General features: G+C 51.3%; 1 protein-coding gene and 1 long non-coding RNA gene across 5 annotated transcripts; both read left to right on the top strand.

The window, feature by feature from the left end:
• On the top strand, positions 1 to 10,784 carry SEPTIN12 (septin 12). 3 transcript variants are annotated; one of them, NM_001278761.1, is given in 10 exon segments: positions 80 to 90; positions 456 to 638; positions 3,294 to 3,419; positions 3,501 to 3,582; positions 4,431 to 4,568; positions 4,694 to 4,811; positions 4,910 to 5,005; positions 9,486 to 9,582; positions 10,300 to 10,351; positions 10,435 to 10,654. In NM_001278761.1, coding segments are annotated over 9 exon segments (1,092 nt in total). In that variant the 5' UTR covers positions 80 to 90; positions 456 to 475.
• A 5,626-nt stretch (positions 10,785 to 16,410) lies between these two features.
• On the top strand, positions 16,411 to 24,067 carry LOC146404574 (uncharacterized). Of its 2 annotated transcripts, XR_014840933.1 has the most exons (4): positions 16,411 to 16,436; positions 18,128 to 18,342; positions 18,671 to 18,759; positions 23,842 to 24,067. It is a non-coding gene; the product is annotated as an uncharacterized LOC146404574 (long non-coding RNA). The 2 variants fall into 2 exon arrangements; XR_014840932.1 differs by lacking the exons at positions 16,411 to 16,436; positions 23,842 to 24,067 and adding an exon at positions 18,886 to 18,961 and having other exon boundaries at positions 18,204 to 18,342.
• The last annotated feature ends 343 nt before the right edge of the window (positions 24,068 to 24,410 follow it).

Raw genomic sequence — 24,410 nt, forward strand, 5'->3', positions numbered from 1 at the left:
TTCAGTTAACTGTCACCCTCACCACACACACCAGGGTCTGCCAGGACAGGGCAGCCCCACAGAGCTGCCACAGGAACCCAAAGCCACCAGGTGCCACATGAGTCTGCTTCTCTCTCTCTCTGTCCCCCAGGGGTCCAGCCCCTGGGTTCTTCCACACTGACCACACTCAGCTGCAGGAGCATCTGGGCAGGGAACCTGCCTGGGCTGGTGGGGTGCTGGGGGGAGGACGTGATGCACTGTGGGGCTGCTGCATCTCAGGAAGGGGCTTCAGGTACCCCCCATGTACCCCTTGCCACACCCCGTGGGGCTGGGGGTGCTTGCAGGATACATGGATCGGGGGTGTAAAATATTGGAGTGCCTGAGAGCAGGGCTCAGGAGTCAGGGTTCAGACGCGAGAACTTGGGTGGTCCCCCTCTAGAGCCCCAATGACACCCTCCCCCCACCCCACATGACAGGCACCGTAGTTCCTGGCCCCATGGACCCCCTGCGGCGGTCCTCCTCCCCCTGCTTGCCACAGGCCTCCAGCCCCGAGAGCCCACCTTGCGAGATGCTTGGATATGTGGGCATCGAGGCTGTGCTGGATCAACTGAAGATCAAGGCCATGAAGATGGGGTTTGAGTTCAACATCATGGTGGTAGGTAAGGGAGGGGCTGGGGGCTCCCAGGAGGACAGACCAGTGGACGCCACCCTGTGGCCTGGATGTGTCACCTCTCGGAGCCTCAGTCTCCCCATCTGTAGCATGGGCCTGGGAGTTGTACCTCACAGGAGTGATGTAGCTGAAAATCTGGGAAACATGAAGGAAGGCCCAGGGCAGCTCAGCAGAAGCGAACCTGACTTGCATCCATGAGGATGCAGTTTCGATGCCTGGCCTTGCTCAGTGGGTTAAGGATCCGGTGTTGCCATGAGCTGTGGTGTAGGTTGCTGACTCAGCTCGGATCCTGCTTTGCTGTGGCTGTGGTGTAGGCCAGCAACTACAGCTCTGTTTTGACCCCTAGCCTGGGAACCTCTACATGCTGTGGGTGCAGCCCTAAAAAGACAAAAAATAAAATAAAATAGTAAAGAGAGGAGTTCCCTGGTGGCTCAGAAGGTTAAGGATCCAGCATTATCACTGCTGTGACAAGGGTCACTGCTGCAGCAGAGGTTGATGCCTGGCCCAAAAATTCGGCATGCTACAGGTAGAGCAGAAAAAAAAAAAAGGAGAAATTATTTTTTTTTTTTTTGTTATGGCTACACCCACAGCATATGCAAGTTCCCGGGCCAGGGATTGAATCTGAGCAGTAGCTGCAAGCTACACCACAGCTGCAGCAATGCTGAATCCTTAACCCACTGCACCACAGCAGGAACCCCAGGATATTACTTGTAATCATTTTTTTTTAATTTAACCAGTGCATTCTGAAATACTGTCGTCTTGACATGTAATCCATAAAAAACATTTTTCATGAGATTGTTTACAGTTCTTTTTGTCAGCCCAGGTCTGCAAAATATGGTTTGCCTTTTTTTTTTTTTTTTTTTTTTTTTTTTTTTTTTTTTTTTTTTTTTCAGGGCCGCACCTGCAGCATGTAGAAATTCCCAGGCTAGGGGTTTATTCTGAGCTGCAGCTGCTGGCCTGTACCACAGCCACAGCACCACAGGATCCAAGCTGAATCCGTGACCTGTGGTGCAGCTTGCAACCTGCATCTTCCTGGATACTAGCTGGATTCTTAACCTGCTGAGCCACAACAGGAACTTCAAAATGTGGTTTGTCCTTTTCCACTGAGGGAACATCTCAGTTCAGATTGGCAGATGGCCGAACTGCCAGTGGCAATAGCCAGGAGTGGCTCCTGTATTGGACAGCACAGCCCAACAGACAGTTTCAGTTAGAGGCACAAAGGAGTGCCCTGCCCTGGGAAGTAGGATGTTTCCTACCCTGGGGCATGGGCCTCGGGGTTTGAGAAGCCCCCGAGGCAGGGAGAATGGACCGTCTACAGGCATGGGCAGCAGGGGGATTCTCACGGAGCAGCACCCACTCAAAGAAGCCAGGAGTGGAAGAGCAGGTGCTGTGGGATCCCCAGGGGAAGGGGGGCTGCGCTGCTCCTTGCCGATGCACTCAGGGGAGTGTAGCCCCTGGGGCTGCGTTAGCAGTTACTCTGTTGAGGCAGGAGTGGACTTGAGGGTAGAAATGTGTTCTGTCTCCTGATTTGGAGCTGCATACACACGTGGTTAACTTTGTAAAATACGGCGACCCAGGAGTTCCCACTGTGGCGCCACAGGATTGGTGGCCTCTCTGGAGCACCAGGGTGCTGGTTTGATTCCCAGCCCAGCACAGTGGGTTAAGGATTTGGTGTTGCCACAGTTGTGGTCGAGAAACTGCAGCTTGGGAGTTCCCACTGTGGCGCAGTGGAAATGAATCTGACTCATATCCATGAGGTTGCAAGTTTGATTCCTGGCCTCACTTGGTGGGTTAAGGATCCTCAGTGGCCATGAGCTGTGGTGTAGGTCCTAGAGGCAGCTCGGATCCTGCATTGCTGTGGCTGTGGCGTAGGCTGGCAGCTGTAGATCCAATTTGACCCCTAGTCTGGGAGCTTCCATATGCCACAGTCTGGCCCTAAAAAGCCAAAAAAGAAAAGAAAACAAAAAAGAATGGCAGCTTGGATCTGATCCCTGGCCTGGAATGCCACATGCCACAGGGACAACAAAAAAGGAAAACAAAAATACATCAACCTACCCATTGATGGGAGGAATAAACTCCATGTGGTCTATCCACCCAATGGAATAGTATTTAGCCATGAAAAAGAATGAACTCCTGGTACACGCTATGATGTGGATGAACCTTGAAAACATGAAGCTGAGAGGGAGCTTCCAGACACAGGATAAATATTACATGATTCCATTTATCTGAAATGTCCAAAATAGACATATCCATAGATAGAAAGCAGCTGAGGGGTTGCCAGGCATTCGAGGGAGGGGGAGGGAGTCCCTCGTGGGTATACTTTCTTTTGGGTGATGAAACTGTTCTGGAGCTAAATAGGGGTGTGGTTGCCTGACGTTGTGAATGTACTCAGTGCCACTGAAGCGTACCTTTTCAATGGTTAATGTTAATTTGGGGGAGCCCACGACCACAGCAGGTGAAAGGCCTCGGGCCAGGGATCGAACCTGTGCCACAGGTACCACCTGCCCCACAGCCGTGTCAGTGCCAGGTCCTTAACCTGCTGCTCTGCCAGGGAACTCCATAGTTCACTTTCTACAACAATTTAAGAGTTTCAGAAGCAAGCCTCACACACCCATCCCTGTTGCTGCCACATGGTCACCTGCAGGACAGAGCGGGCTGGGCAAGTCCACCATGGTGAACACGCTCTTCAAGTCCAAGATGTGGAAATCCACCCTGCCAGGCCTGGGGGGGCCCACTCCCCAGACGCTGCAGCTGCACTCGGTAACCCATGGTGAGTGAGCCCCGCACCTCCCACCCCCACCCCCCGCACCCCCCCAGGCCCAATCTCTCCGCCTCTGCTCCCCCACTGCAGTCATCGAGGAGAACGGCGTGAAGCTGAAGCTGACGGTGACTGACACACCCGGCTTTGGGGACCAGATCAACAATGACAAGTGGTGGGTCCTGGGGGGGGCGGGTGAGGGCCCTGCCCACCCTCCTCTGGGCTCTGGGAAACATCCAGGCCTGGGCCAACCTGGCTGCTTTGAGGCTCAGTTTATTCATCTCTACAATGGGTGTGTGCAACCCTCCCTACAAGAGTGAAGGGAGCCAAGTATATAAATGTCCCGGCTTCCTGCCTGGCACACAGTATGCGCTTGGGAGGTAACAGGAGCCCACCCTCCAGAGTCAGGACCCCTGGGTTAGACCACCTCCCAGCTGCATATCCTCAGACTAGCTGCGGGAGCTCTCTGAGCCTCGGCTTCCTGCTTTGTATCTTGGGGGTGATGGCACTCCCCCCCCCCAGAGTTGTGCTGGGTTCTCAGTGAGGTCTCACACACATACACAAACACACACACACAGGGCAACAGAAGGACTCTGGCATAATCTTTGCCCATTGGAGTCTAAGCAGAAAAAGGATGCAATCTGACTCCTGGTTTGGAAAGGATCATTTGTAGCTACGATGTTGCCAGTAGCCCTGTGAGGAAAAGGACCCAGGGAGCCAGGAAACGCTTGCAACAACAGAGGGAGAGTCCCTGGTGGTTTGAACGGGCTGCAGGGCTGCAGCCGCTGCTCTGTTAATGCTCATGCTTCCCCTGGAACGCAGGCGCTGTACTCTTTTTACGGAAGAGAAGCTGAGGCCTCAGCTCAAGAGCGGCAGGCGTCCCTAATGATTTAGGGTCGGGGGGGAGGATACTCGAGGGACCAAGGGCCTCAGGGTGTGTGGGACTGACAGTCCGGCATCCCCGGCAAACAAGGGAGGCGGGGGCTTGCAAAGAGATTCTGAGGTCGGCATCTCCCGCCCCAGCTGGGACCCCATCCTGGGCTACATCAATAAGCAGTACGAGCAGTACCTGCAGGAAGAGATCCTCATCACTCGCCAGCGACACATCCCTGACACCCGGGTGCACTGCTGCGTGTACTTTGTGCCGCCCACCGGGCACTGGTGAGGGGGCTGGGCCAGCGGCTGGAGGGCCACCTGCATGGGGAGGAGGAGGGGCCCCCAGCAAGGGCTGTGGGCTGGCACCCCCTTGGCATACGCTCAGTGCCATCCCTGCCCTGCCTGGGCAGCCTGCGGCCCCTGGACATTGAGTTCCTACAGCGGCTCTGCCGGACTGTGAACGTGGTGCCGGTGATCGCCCGGGCCGACAGCCTGACCATTGAGGAGCGAGAGGCCTTCAGGCGCAGGGTGATCTGGGCGCCTGGGGCAAGGCTGGGGTTGGCGGGGCTGGGGAGGGCTGGCAGCGTGTACAGGGTGGGCCGATATCACCGGGACATGGTCTGCAGATCCAGCACAACCTGAAGACTCACGGCATCGAGGTGTACCCGCAGAAGGGCTTCGACGAGGACATCAACGATAGGATCCTCAACAGCAGGATCCGGGTAGGAGCCCGTGGGAGGCGGGGAGGCTGGCGGCTGGGTGATTTGCTCCCCACTCATCCTTCCCATCTCAAGAGTTGTCTCCCTCTCTCTCTCTGCAACTTGGGGAAAGTTCATATACTTGTAGCAAGTACACATTTTTCCCCCATCCATCAAGGTGAGCAAGAAATAGGCCATATTGGAGTTCCCATCATGGTGCAGTGGAAACAAATCTGACTAGGAACCATGAGGTTGCGGGTTCAATCCCTGGCCTCGCTTAGTGGGTTAAGGATCCGGCATTGATGTGAGTTGTGGTGTAGGTCGCAGAGGTGGCTCGGATCCTGTGTTGCTGTGGCTGTGGTGTAGGCTGGCAGCTACAGCTCTGATTAGATCCCTAGCCTGGGAACCTCCATATGCCGCAGGTGTGGTCCTAAAAAAAAACAAAGAAAGAAAGAAAAGAAATAGGTCATATTGACAATCCCCAGAATGGGAGAAAATGTTTGCAAATGATATATAAGGGACTTGTATCCTGAATACATAAAGAACTCTAACATTTCATGGAGTTCCCGTCGTGGGGCAGTGGTTAACGAATCCGACTAGGAACCATGAGGTTGCGGGTTCAGTCCCTGCCCTTGCTCAGTGGGTTAATGATCCGGTGTTGCCGTGAGCTGTGGTGTAGGTTGCAGACGTGGCTCGGATCCCGCGTTGCTGTGGCTCTGGCGTAGGCTGGCAGCTACAGCTCCGATTCGACCCCTAGCCTGGGAACCTCCATATGCTGCGGGAGCAGCCCAAAGAAATAGCAAAAAAGACAAAAAAAAAAAAAAAGATCTCTAACATTTCAACAGTAAAAAGACAGGTAACCCAGTTTAAAAATGGGCAAAGGGAGTTCCCATTGTGGCTCAGTGGTTAACGAATCCAACTAGGAACCATGAGGTTGCGGGTTCAATCCCTGGCCTTGCTCAGTGGGTTAAGGGTCTGGCGTTGCCGTGAGCTGTGGTGTAGGTGGCAGATGCCGCTCGGATCCCGTGTTGCTGTGGTTCCAGTGTAGGCTGGAGGCTACAGCCCCAATTAGACCCCTAGCCTGGGAACCTCCATGTGCTGCAGGTGCGGCGCTAGAAAAGACAAAAAGACAAAAAAAATGAAGTAAAATAAATAAATAAATAAAAATGGGCAAAGGAATTGAATAGACATTTCCCCAAAGAATTTATGCAAATGGTCCATAAGCCTAGGAAATACTTTGAATATCGTCAGTCATGAAGGAAAGGCAAATCAAAACCGCAATAAGATACCACTTCACACCCACTACTGTGGCTTTTATCAAAAGGACAGACAATGACAGGTGTTGGTGAAGATGTGCCGGTGGTACCATCCAGTGGTGCAACCACTTTGGAAAACAGTCTGGCAGTTCTGCAAAGGTTAGACATTAAGTTACTACATGGCCCAACAAATCTCCTCCCAAAAGAAATGAAAAGCCATGTAGACTTAAAAACTCCGGCACAGAGAGTTCCCGTTGTGGCTCAGCAGGTTATGAACCTGACTAGTATCCATAAGCGTGCGGGTTTGATCCCTGGCCTCACTCAGTGGGTTAAGGATCCTGAGTGGCTGTGGCTGTGGTATAAGCTGGCAGCTGCTGCTCTGATTCAACCCCTGGCCTCGGAACCTCCATATGCTGCAGGCTCGGCCCTAAAAAAGAAAAAACAAAAACATCCCCAAACTCCTACATTGTATGTCTGAAGTGGGTCCATTGAGATTTCTCCTTTTTCATTTCTTACTTTGTTTATTTGGATCCTTTCTCCTTTCTTCTTGGTGAATCAGAGTAGTATTATTATCAACAAAATTTATTCTGCATCAAAACCTAATTCTTAGAAATAAAAACAAACCCACATGCACCACTTGAGAGTTTAATCTCCACTTCCGGCCTCGAACAAGTAAACAACTAGAATTTATAACAGGGCTTAGCAATCTGTTCTGTTTTGTTTTGTTTTGTTGGCTGCTCCCATGGCATGTGGAAGTTCCCAGCCTATGCCATGGCAGTGACCCAAGCCTCGGCAATGACAAAACCGGATCTTTAACCCACTGCGCCATAAGGGAACCCGTTAATAAACTGTTTTTGTTTAGGGCCAGATAATGATAAGTATCTTGGACTTATCTTAGTGGCTTACGAGTCTCTGTTGCAAAACTCAACTCTGCTGCAGTTGCATGAAGGCAGCATGGATGAGAGTTCAGGGCTGTTTGCCAATGAACTTGACCGATTTGGCCCAGGAGCCTTACAGAATTCTTTCTTTTCACCTTCCTGATAGGAGTTCAAATCGAGGTTCAGCGGGTTAAGAACCCGACTAGTGGACTTCCTGTTGTGGCCCAGCGGAAACGATCTTGACTAGTCCCTGGCCTCTCTCAGTGGGTTAAGGGTCCAGGTTTGCTGTGAGCTGTGGTGTAGGTCGCAGACGAGGCTCAGATCTGGCGTTGCTGTGGCTGTGGGGCAGACCCCCCCCCCCCCACCTGCAGCTCGGATTGGATCCCTGGCCTGGTAACTTCCATATGCCGTGGGTGCAGCCCTAAAAAAAAAAAAGAACAGAACAGAAACTAACTCTCTTGATAATGGTCGAAGGTAATCGCCTTTCCTGTTTCACAGGTAAGAGGCTGGACATGAGCAGGATTATATATGGTATATGGTGACAGTGGCTCTGAGGGACACTTGGTCTCCAAGTGTCTGCTTACCCCTTAATTATGCTAAGAACTTCCCAAAGATTCACACAGCCCTGTGGGTACTATTGTTGCGGGTTTTTGCTTGTTTATTTGTGCTGGTTTTTTTTTTTAAAGTATAGTTGAGGAGTTCCCATTGTGGCTCATTGGTAATGAACCCGACTAGTATCCATGAGGATGCAGGCTCAATCCCTGGCCTCACTCAGTGGGTTAAGGATCTGGTGTTGCCATAAGCTGTGGTGTAGGTTGCAGACACGGCTCTGATCTGGTGTTGCTGTGGCTGTGGTGTAGACCGGCAGCTGCAGCTCCACTTTGATACCGAGCCTGGGAGCTTCCACATGACGCGGATATGGCCCTAAAAAGACAAAAAGAAAAAAAAAAAGGCTATGGTTGATTTACTATGTTTAGTTTCTGCTAAACGGTGAAGTGATATGATTTCTCATATCATTTCTTTTTCTCATATTCTTTTTCCCTAGCATGTTGTCTCCAAAGAGATTGGATATAGTTCCCTGTGCTGTACAGTGGAACCCCATCGCTTATCCATTCTAGATGGAATAGTTTGCATCTATTAACCCCAAACTCCCCTCCATCCCCCTCCCGCCCCCTCCCCCTTGGCAACCACAAGTCTGCTCTCCGTGTCTGAGAGTCTGTTTCTGTTTTGTAGAAAGGCTCATTTGTGCCCTATTTTATATTCCACATATACCTGATATCATATGGTATTTGCCTTTGTCTTTCTGACTTATTTCACTGAGTATGAGAATCTCTAGTTGCATCCATGTTGCTGCAAATGGCATTATTTTGTTCTTTTTGTTGTCGTCTTTTTAGGGCCACAGCTGCTACATATGGAAGTTCCCAGGCTAGGGGTCGAATTGGAGCTACAGCTGCCAGCCTACACCACAGCTCATGGCAATGCTGGATCCTTTTTTTTTTTAAATAATGATTTTTTTAATTTTTCCTAATGCTGGATCCTTAATCCACTGAGCAAGTCTACAGGGATTGAACCTCCATCCTAATGGATACTAGTCAAGTTCTCAACACACTGAGCCACAACGAGAACTCCCTATTTTTTATGGCTGAGTAGTATTCCATTATGTATATATACCACATACCACATCTCCTTAATCCATTTATCTGTTGATAGACATTTAGGTTGTTTCCATGTCTTGGTTATTATGAATAGTGCTTCTATGAACATAGGGATGCATACATTTTTTTTTTTTTGGCTTTTTAGGGCCACACCTGAGGCATATGGAGTTTCCCAGGCTAGGGGTCTAAGCAGAGCTACAGATGCTGGACTACACCACAACCACAGCAACACTGGATCATTAACTCATCGAGCGAGGCCAGGGATCGAACCCACAACCTCATGGTTCCTAATCAGATTCGTTTCCGCTGCACTGCAACAGGAACTCCCATGCATCTTTTTGAATTGTAGTTTTGTCTGGATATATGCCCAGGAGTGGGATTGCTGGATCATTTGGCGGTTCTATTTTTATTTTTCTGAGGACCCTCCGTACTGTTCTCCATAGTGGTTGTACCACTTTACATTCCCACAGCAGAGAAGGAGGGTTCCCTTTTCTCCACATCCTCTCCAGCTCTTGTTATTTGCATCAGTACTATCATGACTCCCATTTTACAGATGAAGAAACTGAGGCACTAATTAGACATTGTATCTTCTGACTTCAGATACCTGTGCTCCTTGTACCACTTTCTCTCCCCACAAAAGACAGCATCCTGCAGGTTCCCACCGCACTGTCTTCTCTCTGGGGGCCAACCCTCCTGTCTCGTCCCTTCCCCGCAGGACCGGATCCCCTTTGCTGTGGTTGGGGCCGACCAAGAGCACATGGTGAACGGGAGGTGTGTCCTGGGCCGGAAGACCAAGTGGGGCATCATTGAAGGTCAGTGCAGGGGTATGGGGAGGGCTCAGGGCAGAACGGGTTGCCTCCAGCCTCCTTACCCCTGCCACAGAGCCTGGCCTGGTTAAGCCCAGAGCCAGGAAACAGGCAGACTTTGGATCCAGTTCCTTTGTGCAGCTGGGAGGCCCCTGGCAAGTTACCCAATTCTCTGGGCCTCCGTTTTCTCAGTCAGACGAGCAGGACAGTAACATCGGCCTCACTGGGTGCTAGAGGGACAGAGCCACCACTTTGCACGATACCCAGTACCCAGGAGGTGCCCTCTTCATTTGGCAGAATTTACTGTGGGCCTACTATGTGCTGGGCACACTAGGCGTAGTTCCCAGGGGGATATAGTGGAAGTGGGACCAACCAGACCACTGAGCCCACAGAGCGGATAAGACAAGGACAGATGGGAGGAGCACAGTGGAGGGTGGGAGCAGGTGCCTCAGGGGACAGAGGGAAGCCCGACTGATTCAACTCCTACAAAAGTCCTTGTAGGAGCCGCCTGTATCGGGGCCGGGGATACAGGAATGAATGAATGAGTGGCTGCGGCAATGAATGAGTGAATGAACCAGCAAACGTGGAAGGTGGGCCAACACAGGGAGAAAAGGGGAAGGGCAGGGCGGGCGGCCTGCAGCATGCAGCAGGCGCTTACTCAGTGCTGGCCGAGGGCAGGGAGGGAGCAGAGCCTGTGCCCAGGGGCTGTGTCCTGTCTTGCAGTGGAGAACATGGCTCACTGTGAGTTCCCCCTCCTAAGAGACCTGCTCATCCGGTGAGCCTGTGGGAAACCTGGGGGACTGCGGGGGTGCCGCCGACGTCATGGCCGGTCCAGCTGACCTGCTGCCCATCTCCCAGCTCCCACCTCCAAGACCTGAAGGACATTACCCACAATGTCCACTACGAGAACTACCGCGTCATCAGGCTGAACGAGAGCCACGCACTGCCCCGTGGGCCTGGCTGGGTGAACCTGGCCCCTGCCCCTGCCCCCACTCCCACCCCTGCCAGCCCCCGGACCAGCCCTGGGCTCACGAAGGTCTGCCGGTGGGCCCAGGACAACTCAGACGAGGACTCCTGAGCACGGGTGCAGCCCAGGGCCCGCGGGGCTCCCCGAGTCCTCGGCAGTCCCCCAACACACACCTGTGTCCCAGAGCATGTATTAAAAGTGGACAATGCTTTTTATGAAAAGCTGTGCTTTGAAAGCAAAAGGTGTTTTGTAAGTGACTTCTCTCAGCTCTTCTCAAATCAAAATACAGTTCTTTGTAAAGTGACAGGGTGAGACCCCCCGCCCTTGGGCTTCTTGAAGATCTGGGCGGGCCTGCTGCCCAGAACCAGAGTCAAATTCTAAATTGCACTCTGCTGTCCCCAACCCCTCCGTCCTGGCACGGGGCACCATAAACAGTTAAAAACTCCCCATCTTTGGAGTTCCCGTCATGGCTCAGTGAGTGGTTAACAAACCCGACTAGTATCCATGAGGATGCAGGTTTGATTCCTGGCCTCACGCAGTGGGTTAGATCCCACACTGCTGTGAGCTGTGGTGTAGGTTGTAGACCTGGCTGTGTCCTAGGCCAGCAGCTACAGTTCTGATTCAGCCCCTAGCCTGGGAACCTCCATGTGCCTTGGGTGCAGCCCCCCCAAAAAACAAAAACTCCCCATCGTTGCTATCATCCCCAAACTCTGTGCCCCCTGCTCCTGCCTTCCCCTTTGCCCGCCCCAGCAGACCAGAATGGTGGGAAAACAGCTCCAACTTTGGAATCTGACAAAGCTGATGTGAAAATCAGCCCCCTGCCATTGACCTTGTGTGATATGACCTTGGGCAAGTTACTTTTGTGGGCCTCTTTCCTCATCTGTACAATAGGGATAATATTTTTTTTTTCTTTTTAGGGCCATACCTGCCGCATATAGACATTCCCAGGCTAGGGATCAAATCAGAGCCTCAACTTCACAGCCTACACCACAGCCACAGCAATACTGGATCTGAGCTGCATCTTCGACCTACGCTGTAGCTTGCAGCAACACCGGATCTTCAACCCACTGAGCAAGGCTAGGGATCAAACCCACATCCTCATGGATACTAGTCGGACTCTTAACTCGCTGAGCCACAGTGGAAACTCCAAAACCGGGGTGATACTATGCCTCTCATAGCATTGCTGTATGGACCAAACAGAGTGACTCATGGAATGTGCCTCCCACGCCTGGAGAAACAGCTCTCAGAGATGATGAGAACAGCAGAGACCACACAAGTCCAGGGTAGAGACTGTACCTGCAAGGCGTGCAAGCTCTTCGCGGGACCGTCTAGAACCCTTGAAAGGAGATGGACTTTACCAACGCCCACACAACGCACCCATATGCTCCTATGAGGCGCAAGCACACAGGGAGCACTCGGTAAGGGTCAGGGGGGCGTAGCAGTGGGACCCTGGCTGTATTAGTGTTCTCCAGAGAAATGCAAGCAGCAGGACGTACATATGCGGAGATTTTTTTTTTTTTTGCAGGAACCAGCTCCTTAGGTGATGGAACCCAGAAGGCCCACAATCTCTCTACAAGCTGGAGCCCCAAGAAAGCTGGTGCTATAATTCAGTCAGGTTTGAAGACAAGAATTGGAACCAGTGGTCTGAGTCCCAGCCTGAATCTGAACTCCCAAGAACGTCCAAGGGCAGAAGAGGGGTGTTTCGGCTCAAGCAGGCAGTAGACTCACCCTTTCTCTGCCTTTTTGCTCTATTCAAGCCCTCAGTTTATTGTATCATGCCCACATGTCGGGGGGGGGGGGCCAATCTTTTTTACTCAGTCTACTGAATTAAAGGCTAATCTCTTCAGAGACATCCTCGCAGACACACCCAGAAATAATGTTTTACCAGCCATCTGGGCACCCCTTAGCCCAGGCAAGTGGATATAGAAAATTAACTGTCACACCTGCTAAAAGTCACCTCCTCCCTGAAGCCCTCTTGACTTCCCCAGGCCAACGTACTCACTGCCCCCTCTGTGGACATAGCACCTGGTTTATTTTCGGGTTTGTCTCCCCATTGTCCAGGGGGAGCTCTGTGAGAGCAGAGATCTATCAGCTTCATCCTGCACATGGCAGGTGCTCAGAATCTGGCAGCACCAGCCCCGTAGCCACTCACCCAATGAATTCACAAGGCTGCTGACTCCAGGCCCCGGGGAGCCCCAGGGCCCATGGGGACCCACACCATCCACAGCCAACATGGAGCTGGAGTGTAGCTACAGAGCCGCTGAGCACACTCCCAAGGTTAAGGATAGCCCTGGGCAATGTGGCACCGTCTACAATATGTCAAAAGCATACACCCTTTGGCTCAGTAATTGCCCTTCTAGGAGTGGATCTCACAGATAGACCAGGGTTTCTTAACCTTGGCACTACTGAGGTATGGGGCTGGATCGGCCTCTGTTGTGGGGGCTGCTCTGTGCATTGCAGAAAGTCCAGCAGCATCCTTGGGCTCCCATTAGATGCCAGTAGCAACACCCCTCCTGTTGTGACAATCCAAGGTGTTTCTAGACATTGACAAAAGTTGCCTGGGAGGGGGGCACATTCGCCTCAGTTGAGAACCACTGACTGTGGTACCCAGTGTAGGAAGGAACAGGAAACAGCCTACCTGTTCCCCAGGAGTGGCCCGGAAAGTAAATCACGTGTATCAGGTTCCTACAGCTGCTGTAACAAATTAGCACATACTTGGAGGCTTCCTTACAGTTCTGGAGGTCAGCGTCTGAAATGAGTATCACTGAGCCAAAATCTACAGGTTCTAAGGGAGAATCCATTTCCTTGCCCTTACCTGCTTCTAGAGGCCGCTGGCACTCCTTGTATCCTATGCCCTTCCTCCGTTCTCATTCTATGGTCAAATTGCTTCTGCCTTCCTCATTTTATTTTAGTTTTTTGCTTTTTAGGGCCGCACCCATGGCATACGGAGGTTCCCAGGCTAGGGGTCTAATCAGAGCTACAGCTGCCAGCCACAGCCACAGCCACAGCGATGCCAGATCTGAGCCATGTCTGAGACCTATACCACAGCTCACAGTAATGCCACATCCTTAACCCACTGGGTGAGGCCAGGGATCAAACCCACAACCTCATGGTTCCTAGTCGGATTCATTTCCACTGCATCATGACGGGAACTCCTTTTTTTTTGTCTTTTTAGGGCTGGACCCAAGGCATATGGAAGTTCCCAGGCTAGGGCTGTAATCGGAGCTGCAGCTGCTGGCCTACACCACAGCCACAGCAACTTGGGATCAGAGCCACATTTGTGACCTACACTGCAGCTCAGAGCAATGCCGGATCCTTAACCCACTGAGCGAGGCCAGGGATCGACCTTGCATCCTAATGGACACTAGTCAGGTTCTTAATCTGATGAGCCATAATGGGAACTCCCCTGCCTTTCTCTTATAAAGACCCTTGTGATGGAGCTCCCACTGTGGCTCAGCGGTATCCATGAGTATGCCGGTTTGATCCCTGGCCTTGCTCAGTGGGTTAAAGGATCTGGGGTTGCTGTGAGCTGTGGTGTAGACCATCAGCTGCAGCTCTGATTCGACCCCTAGCCTGGGAACTTCCATATGTGGCAGTGGGTGTGCCCCTAAAAAGGCCCTCTTGACTGCACCTTGCAGTTATCCAGGATCATACTTATCCCCATCCCAAGATCATTAAATTTTGGGGGGGCCACACCCATGCATGCAGAAATTCCTGGGCCACAGATCAAACCCACTGACCAATCAGGTTGAGGGTTAAGAATGGGGAAGAAGGGGTTCCCGTCATGGCGCAGTAGTTAATGAATCCGACTAAGAACCATGAGGTTGCGGGTTTGATCCCTGGCCTCGATCAGTGGGTTAAGGATCCAGTGTTGCCGTGAGCTGTGGTGTAGGTCGCAGATGCGGCTCGGATCTGGCGTTGCTGTGGCTGTGGCTTAGGCTGGTGGCTACAGCTCTGATTAGACCCCTGGCCTGGGGACCTCCACATGCCACAGGTGCGGCCCTAAAAAAGCAGACAAAAAAAAAAAAAAAAAAGAATGGGAAGGAGACAATTCACTCCGTTGCCTTTTTTACTTGATTGGCTTGTTAACCTGGGGCGAGAACCCCCTACTCAGCAAATGTGAATACGTTTAAAGTCTTAGGTCAGTCCCTTGCCTGAAAATTAGCATCTCCTCTCACCAGGGTGACCATGAGAAACAAACAGAAAGCCATTGGCCTAACTCCCTAGTTCTGCTCCTGGGCACCCTGCCTCAACCCTCCCTCAAAACTGGCACCTCCACCAGCCTCCAGGAACCTCCTCTCACTGCATTCTGACACAGCCTGCCTGCTCCTGATCCCGAGGGCCATCATTTTTTTTTTAGGGGGATGGGTATTCCAGGAACAGTTGGTCCTGCTCCCTTCTAACGACTTTACCTCCAGTTCTGGAAGCTCTTACCATGCTTTCGGTGACCCAGGCTTGGCACAGACTCAGTTGTGTACTAGTCACGGAGGTACAGATTTCTTCTGCACTTCCTGACCTGAAGCAACTGGGTGTGGGCAGAGGCCTCTGCTGACACATCCTGGGATGCCCCAGGTCAGTGAGCATGGTTGGTAAAGTCCAGCTCTGCCGCCTTTTAACCGCAGGACTTTAGCCAAGTCATCTGATGCTCCAGAATCCACTTCCTCATTCGGGAAAACCAGCAGTGACGCTGACCAACCTCCTACCTCAGGGTTGTGTGAAGAGGAGCCTGCCCACAGGTGCCCAGGGCCCGTAAGGAGTTGTTTTTCTGATCGTTTTGTTCTCTTTTGTAGCTGTTGGGAGTTTTCCTCTGTGTGGTGCCCTAAGCAGGTTCAGGTTATAATGATACAGTCACTGTATTGTGAACTATTAACTATTAACAATAGTGAGCATTTTTAGAAGTTCCCCAGTGGCTGAACAAGTTAAGGGCCTGGCATTGATGTGGCTCAGGTTGTTGCTGTCACATGGGTTCAATCCCTGGCCTGGGAACGTTACATACACACACACACACACACACAAATAACAATGGTGGGCTTTTTTTTTTTTTTTTTGTCTTTTTAGGGCCACATCTGCAGCATATTGAGGTTCCCAGGCTAGGGGTTGAATCAGAGCTACAGCTGCCAGCCTATGCCACAGCCACAGCAATGCCAGATCCAAGCTGTGTCTGCGAACTACACCACAGCTCACAGCAATGCTGGTTCCTTAACCCATGGAGCGAGGCCAGGGATCGAATCTGCATCCTCATGGATACAAGTCGGGTTTGTTACACTGAGCCCAAAGTTCAAGTACAGCAAAAATCAATTGAAGTTGATGCAGGAGTTCTCATCGTGGCTCAGCGGTTAAAGAATCTGACTAGGAACCATGAGGTTGCGGGTTCGATCCCTGGCCTTGCTCAGTGGGTTAAGGATCCGGCGTTGCCCTGAGCTATGGTGTAGGTTGCAGACGCGCTTGGAACCCGCGTTGCTGTGGCTGTGGAGTAGGCTGGCAGCTACAGCTCCAATTCGACCCCTAGCCTGAGAACCTCCATATGCCGCGAGAGCAGCCCAAGAAATGGCAAGAAGAAAAAAAAATAAAAAACATATGTATGAACGGACAATGAAATTTGAACATAGTTAATGGCCCCCATTCACAGATGTGGAAACTGAGGCTAAGAGCACGCAAGAGCCTGGGCTGTGGCCTCGGCAACGACAGCGTCGCGCCCACCTGAGACTGAAGCCCTTTCTTCTCAGGTCCTCACAGCGCAGCTGTCTGAGGAGACCCTCAAGGCAGGCAGCACCACCCAGTCCCAAGGAGTCGCGATGGTAACTCCTCTGAGGACAGGGCGCGGGGCACTCTGGGAAATGTAGTCCGGGCCGGTCCCAGATTCCGGCGCCCGCAACTTCCGCTTCCGGCGCACGTGAGCATTTGGGAAAGAAGCTGGAGGGTCGGAGGTGGATATGTTTAGGGTCTGAGTGCGGGCGAGTTGCAAACCGGCGTCGGTTGTCCTCTTACTGTGTGCGGAACTCTGCTGCTCCCCTTGGTTGTGCGGTGCTGCAGCTCCTTCCCGGGCGCGGAGGTTGAAATTCCGGAGGGGAGGTGACTTGCGCGTCAGGGCAGCCACCGAGACAGGCGGGACTCGAACCCGGCCCTCCTCTTTCTGGCCTCTCTTGGCATGGGGTCCCTGGCGCGCCGCAGATCGAATTCAACCGAAAAGACAAGGAGAGAGAGTCGAGTGTGGCCAACTGAGTTAGGCCTTAGGATGTCTGCGATATTATTATGGGCTGAGTGGGTTAACCTGGGATTTAGGAAGTGGAGTTCTGTAATCAAAAATTTGTGTTCCCGGAGTTCCCGTCATGGCACAGTGGTTAACGAATCTGACTAGGAACCATGAGGTTGCAGGTTCGATCCCTGGCCTTACTCAGTGGGTTAAGGATCCAGCATTGCCGTGAGCTGTGGTGTAGGTCGCAGACGCGGCTTGGATCCCGCGTTGCTGTGGCTCTGGCGTAGGCTGGTGGCTACAGCTCCGATTCGACCCATAGCCTGGAACCTCCATATGCCGCGGGAGCAGCCCAAGAAATGGCAAAAAGACAAAAAAAAAATTTGTGTTCCAGTCCCATTGCTGTGACTTCTTAGCCGTATGACCCTCCCTGGGTTCAGTACTCTAGGAGCTTTAGGGTTTTTTGCTGTTTATTTTTTTAACCTGTAAGGTAGAGATAGAATATCTCTGGCGCTACTAAATTGGAAACAAACAGTGCAAATGCGAGTTGCCTAGTGCTCCAATTGGTGGACATTATTATTATTCTATCAAGAAGCAGCAGACAGGACAAGGAGTTGGGATTAGAAGATGTTGAGGTCTTGATAAGGGAGGGCTCTGCCTTGACCTGGGAGGCCTTTATCTCCCAGGCAGGGAATAGGCAAAGGCACTTGGCACCTTTGGAAAGGAGACCCTGAAAGGGCACTTCCTGCTTCTCTAGGGCAGTCTTCTCCGTCAGTGATGGAGAGCTGGGCGAACCTGGAAGTGGACGCAAAAATTTTCTTCTTGACCAGACTCAGGTTCCTCTGAACTCAACTAGAACCCAGACATTTGGGCTTCCCTGTTCATCTTTGCATTGTCCAAATGTAGCAAGAATCCTGTGGAGCCAGAACCCTCCCTCCCCCAACCTCTGACCCTGATTGGGTTTATTTATTTATTTACCTTTTTGTATTTTTGCCATTTTCTTGGGCCACTCCCATGCATATGGAGGGTCCCAGGCTAGGGGTTGAATCGGAGCTGTAGCCACCGGCCTATGCCAGGGCCATAGCAACGTGGGATCCGAGCCACGTCTACAACCTACACCATAGCTCAAGGCAATGTGGGATCCTCAACCCATGGAGCAAGGCCAGGGATCGAACCTGCAACCTCATGGTTCCTAGTCGGATTCATTCACCACTGAGCCACGATGGGAACTCCCTGTTTGGGTTTCTTACCCTCTAGTGTCACCCAGGTAATGTCCAGTCACCCTGGCCTGCCCTCAGCAAGAAACTCCTTTTAGCCCTGATGTTTCCTCTTAATAATTTTCTTTCTTTCTTTCTTTCTTTCTTTTTTTTTTTTGTGGGATGCACATGCAGCATATGGAGATATGGAGGTTCCCAGGCAAGGGATCAAATTGGAGCTGTACCTGCCAGCCTACACCACAGCCACGGCAACACCAGATCCAAGCCTCGTCTATGACCTACACCACAGCTCACGACAATGACAGATCCTTAACCCACTGATCGAGGCCAGGGATCAAACCCACATCCTCATGGATACTAGTTGGATTCATTTCCACTTAGCCATGATGGTAACTCCATTCTCTTAATTTCCATCTATCTCCACCCCTCCCTAGCCTTGTACCTTGGCTATAAATTCCCTCCTTTTCTTGTTGTATTTGGAGTTGAACCAGAGCTCTTTCCATTGCAAAATCCCACTGCAGTGGTCCCTAACAAGGGCTATGGACAGTTTTTTTCTTCGGAAGTGGTTAAAGAAGCCCATTCCTCAGCTATGCCTCTCTGTCTGTCTGTCCCTCTCACGGGCTGGCTCTCCTTTGCGTGGTTGGCTTGAGCCCACAGCAGATTTGGGTGGGCGATGTGGGCTGGACATTATATCTCTGACTATTTTTCTTCTCGTAGTTCTGGCCTCCTGCCCTTTCTAAGAAAGCCTTTGGAGAGAGTGTTGAAGCCAAGGAGGTGCTGATTTCCCTTCCTGAGGCGGAGCCCAGGTGAATGAATGGTCCCTTTGTCTAAATATTTTCTCCCTAAAAGAGCAACAGCATTGCTATCCCCCCCCCCGGTGTGTTTTCTTTCGTAGCACTCTCACCACCTGTTCACTTTTTGTCTGTGTACAGACCTTGGACATGCTGCCACTTTGGCTCCAAACCCACTGCTGTGAAACCAATATTGCAGTAAAACAAGGCACATGAATTTTGGTTTGCCAGTGTATATAAAAGTTATTTTTGGCGTGCCTTGGTGTGGCTAAGGATCTGGCATTGTCACTGCAGCAGCTTGGGTCACCACTGTGGCATGGGTTGGATCCCTGACCTGTGAACTTCTGCATGCTGTGGGCACAACCAAAAAAGAAGACTTATTTTCACACTATACTGTAGTCTATTAACTGGGCAATAGCATTATGTCTAAAAGATCTATACACTGTAATTTAAAAATACCTGATTGCTAAAAATTGCTAACCCTTGTCTGACAACGCACAATGCAGGTCGCCACACACCTTCAATGTGTAAAAAAGGCAGTATCTGCAAAGCATGATAAAGTGCAATAAAACAAGGTCTGCCGGTACCTCCCTGTTTATGCCAGATACAGCTCAGAGACCTGTCAGTGTGTTTTGTTTATCTCACACGGGATTTAAACCCTTTTTGGGTTTACATTCAAAATGAGGAGTTTTCACCTAAACATCCAGATGTCTGGCTTAAGGGGGCGGGGGTTGTATTGGCTGGCAGCACAGTGCCTGCATCCCCCACCGCTTCCTGCAGCCTGACCCCGAGGCCTTACACCTGCCCCATCTGCCACACGGCACTGCTGTTTCTCGTAGAGACAGGTTCCTCACTCATGTCACTCTCACACACAGTGATGCAGAAGAAAGACCAAGAGGGGTACATGTTTTAAGAAAAGCGGGCAAACAACAACACACACAGACACACACACAAAAGGGTTCCCATCATGGCTCAGCAGAAGCGAACCCAACTAGCATCCATGAGGATGCAGGTTCCATCCCTGGCCTCAATCAGTGGGTTAAGGATCTGGCATTGCTGTGAGCTGTGGTGTAGATCACAGATGTGGCTCAGATCTGGTGTTGCTGTGGCTGAGGTGTAGGCTGGCAGCTATAGCTCCCATTTTGACTCCATATGCTGCAGGTACGGCCCTTAAAGGACAAAACAAAACAAACAAACAGAAAAGTAGGGAGTTCCAGTTGTAACTCAGTGGTTAAGAACCTGACTACTATCGGTGAGAATGCGGGTTTGATCCCTAGCCTTGCTCGGTGGGTCAGGGATCCAGCATTGCTGTGAACTGTGGTGTAGGTCACAAATGTGGCTCAGATCCTTCGTTGCTGAGGCTGTGGTGTAAGCTGAGAGCTGCAGTTCCAATTTGACGCCTAGCCTGGGAACTTCCATGTGCTGCGGGTATGGTCCTAAAAAGCAAAAAAAGAAAAGTGGAATGGAGTTGTGGCTCAGAGGTCACAAACCCGATTAGTATCCGTGAGGACACAGGTTTGATCTCTGGTTTCGCTCAGTGGGTTAAGGACCTGGCCTTGCCTTAAGCTACGGCATAGGTTCCAGATGGAGCTCACTCCTGCATTGCTGTGGTGTAGGCCCATGACTACAGCTCTGATTGGACCCCTAGCCTGAGAACTTCTGTATGCTGCAGATGTAGCTCCAAAAAGACACACAAAAAAAAAAAGTGGGAGAGGGGACATAGCTTTTTTTTTTGGTCTTTTTGCCATTTCTTGGGCCTCTCCCACAGCATGTGGAGGTTCCCAGGCTAGGGGTCGAATCGGAGCTGTAGCCACCAGCCTACGCCAGAGCCACAGCAACGCAGGATCCAAGCCTCATCTGCAACCTACACCACAGCTCACGGCAACACCAGATTCTTAACCCACTTAGCAAGGCCAGGGATCGAACCCGCAACTTCATGGTTCCTAGTCAGATTCGTTAACCACTGAGCCATGGCGGGAACTCCTGACACACCTTTTTTTGAGGCCATCAGTGTCAATAGCCCAGAGCTGCCTTCCTCCCTGACCCTCATGGGTGTTTGAGCAGGTGACCTCAGGTCTGGAGTGGGTGGTGGTCTGAGGGGAATCTTTTGCCATTCCCAGGAGTGGTGGTGTTAGGGGGTCAGGCCTTGTGCTCTGCACTGAACTGCGTCCCCCCAGAATTCACACTGAAACCCTAACCCCGCAGTGTGACTGGAGATGGGGTCTCTGGGAGGTAATGAAGGTTAAAGGAAGACAGGTCACTCTTTGCACCAAGTGGGGACGCGGAGAAGGTGCCATCTACAAGCCAGGAAGAGTGCTCACCAGGATCCAGACCTGCTGGCTCCTTCATCTTGGACTTCCCACCTCCAGAACTGTGAGAAATAAAAGCCTGTGGGTCAAGCCCCAGTCGGCCAGTCTGTGGGATCCTGGTGCAGCCGCAGGCTGTGCTGCTGTGTGTTTTTCCCCAGAGAAGCGGCGTGAATCTTCTGATGCTGAGCCAACCCCGGGCTGCCTGTGGGCAGGAGAGCTTAGCTGCTGTCATCCCTGGGGGAGGGCCTCTGAGCGCACCTGGTGGTCCTGGCTTCCCCTTCCTCCACCACACGCCGCCTTTGCCTGTGGCGCCTTCTTCCTGGGGGTGCCTCTCCCTCAGCCAATCATGCTCTGCACGCCTCTTCTCTCGTCTGCTTCTCATTGAACTTGCTGGCTACAGGGCAGACAGTTTCAAATGCTGGGTTGTTTGAGGTGTAAACTGTGGATATCTCCGCCTCCCTGTTAATGGATGGATCCTCTAGTCGGTCTGAAATTTAATCATGGAAACAAAACACACATGGCCAGACTGACTCCAAGGAGAGATTTTGGAGCATTGCACTGCAAACACTGCTATCCTGCATCCTTTCCGAGAAGGAAAATAATAACAAAGCAATGACTGTGTGCCAAGCACTCTTCTGTCTCACCCTAGAGTAAATTTTTTTTGTTGTTGTTTTTTTGCTTCTTAGGGCCACACGCATGGCCTATGGAGGTTCCCAGGCTTGGGATTGAATCAGAGCTACAGCTGCCGGTTTACGCCACAGCCACAAAGAACCCAAACCCCACCTTCAACCTATACCACAGCTCACGGCAACGCCAGATCCTTAACTAACTGAGCCAGGCCAGGGATCAAACCCGCGTCCTCGTGGATGCTAGTTGGTTTGTTAACTGCTGAGCCACGACAGGAACTCCTCACCCACTTATTTATTCAGCCATTCAGCATATATTTTCTTTTTTTTTGTCTTTTTGCCATTTCTTGGGCCGCTGCTGCGGCATATGGAGGTTCCCAGACTAGGGGTCGAATCACAGCTGTAGCTGCCAGCCTACACCAGAGCCACAGCAACGCAGGATCTGAGCCGCATCTGCGACCTACACCACAGCTCACGGCAACGCCAGAACCTTGACCCACTGAGCAAGGGCAGGGATCGAACCCGCAACCTCATGGTTCCTAGTCGGATTCGTTAACCACTGAGCCACGACGGGAACTCCAGCAAATATTTTCTGAGCATCTACTACATGCCTAGCAAATCTGCCTAGGGTGTCAAGAAAACCAGAGGAGCCCTGGTTGGCCATCTTAAAGGAGAGAAAAAATATGTGTGTGTGTGTATTCCTATATATATGTGTACTCATGGCTTGCAGAAGTTCTTGGGCCAGGGATGGAACACATGCAACTCATGCCCCACAGCAGCAACCTGAGCTGGAGCAGCGACAGTGCCAGTTCCTTAGCCCACTGCGCCACCAGGGAACTTCCAAGAAACAGTTCAGATATTTACTCCAAGACAGAGCTCTGATTACCTGGCTGGCAGTCCAGTTTGCATTTGGGCAAGTGGACCAAGCAGCAGGTTCTGGAGTCTACTTGCCCGAGTTTGTCTGGGCTCTTCCACTTTCCTGACTGTGTGGCAGGACTCTGCACCTCTCTGAGCCTCAGGTGATGTGTCTAAAATCTGGGTCATGATGATATCAACATGATAGTCATCCTGAAGATGTACACGACAATAAAAAACACAAGATCCATGGACTTAAGAAGTACTTAAATCATGAGCTTTTATTTCTAGTTCACAGAGTCCTTAGAAAAGGTGTAGGAGTTCCCGCTGTGGCACAGTGGAAGCAAACCCAACCAGGACCATGGGGTTGCGGGTTTAATCCCTGGCCTCACTCAGTGGGTTAGGCATCCAGCGTTGTCATGAGCTGTGGTGCAGGTTGCAGAGACAGCTTGGATCCCATGTGGCTGTGGCTGTGGTGTAGGCTGGCAGCTGTAGTTCCAGTTTGACCCCTAGCCTGGGAACCTCCATAGCCGCAGGTTCGGCCCTAAGAAGCAAAAAGAAAAGAAAAAGGTGTAAAAAATACCCATTACCGTAGTTCTCTGATGACTCCTAGATAATTGAGCTAAACACTTTGACTTGTACTGAATTGTTGGTTCTCAGTCATTTGGGGAATTTCTACCAAAGATGACTCAGAGTTTTAAAGCTCTTGAGTGCAGACCGTGTTTCCGCAGCCGTCGTTAGGTCATGGGGTGGGTGTGAGCAGAGCCAACGCCCAGTATGTGATTTTGGATCATGTCGCCTCGGCCTCAAGACCCCTCCTCCCCTCTGCCTTCAGAAGAGGAGACAACTGCCTCTCCGTGGTCTGCCAGCTTCTGTGAGTGTGAGGATGCCATTTTATTTTATTTTACTTTTTATTTTTATTTTTTTTGTTCTTTTGTCTTTTTAGGGCCGTACTCAGGGCATACGGAGGTTCCCGGGCTAGAAGTCGAATCGGAGCTGTAGCCGCCGGCCTACACCACAGCCACAGCATGTGCGGGATCTGAGCCGCATCTGCAACCTACACCACAGCTCACGGCAACACCGGATCCTTAACCCACTGAGTGAGGCCAGGGATGGAACCTGCGTCTTCATGGATGCTGGTCAGGTTTGTTAACTGCTGAGCAATGGTGGGAACTCCTGAGGACATCATTTTAACTTGAAAGGTTTTGTAAACCCCATAAACACTATGAAAACAAGCTATGTTTACATGTATGAATAATAATCTGTGATTATGGATAAACGCATAACTATAAATACTGTTTATTCAGCCTATAAACAGTGCCTGGTGCCTTGATGAATTGTGGACCTCTTAGAGGAACTCCAGGCCCTGGGTGCCCAAGATCCGCAGACTGAGTCCTGCAGACTTTATCCCAGCGTGGTTGCCTGGTCATGAGCCAATGTTGATGGAGCGTCTGTTACATGCTGGATGTCATCATAGGTCCTTTCCAAGCCTGATCTCATCAAAGCCCATCCGTCAGCTCTCAGAAGTTGGAGGTACAACGATGCCCATTTTACAGATGAGGCAGAAGTAAGGCTTCCCCAGTTAATGAGTCGTGGAGGCAGATCTGAAACTCTGGTTTGGGTGTACATTAGTGTAGGCCCAAATTCATCCTGGTGTACACTGGTTGTGGGCCACATGTTTGTGTCCCCCTCAAAAGAGAATTAAGAGGGAGATCTGGGGCAAGGTAGAAATTTATTCTTGCAATCGCTCTTGGTTGTAGTCGCTGAGAACGGCTCAGAGAGGAAAGGGCCAGGACTACACTAGCCAGGCCTTGGTCCCTATCTGGCCTTGCTAATTGTATATATCTGGCTCCGAGGTGAAGACAAGACACACGAG

The sequence above is a fragment of the Sus scrofa genome, chromosome 3, assembly GCF_054392235.1.
Source record: "Sus scrofa isolate SSC_HxYL_T2T_F1_AM1 chromosome 3, Sscrofa_HxYL_maternal_Yorkshire_Landrace_v2.0, whole genome shotgun sequence".
Classification (NCBI taxonomy): Eukaryota; Metazoa; Chordata; class Mammalia; order Artiodactyla; family Suidae; genus Sus; species Sus scrofa.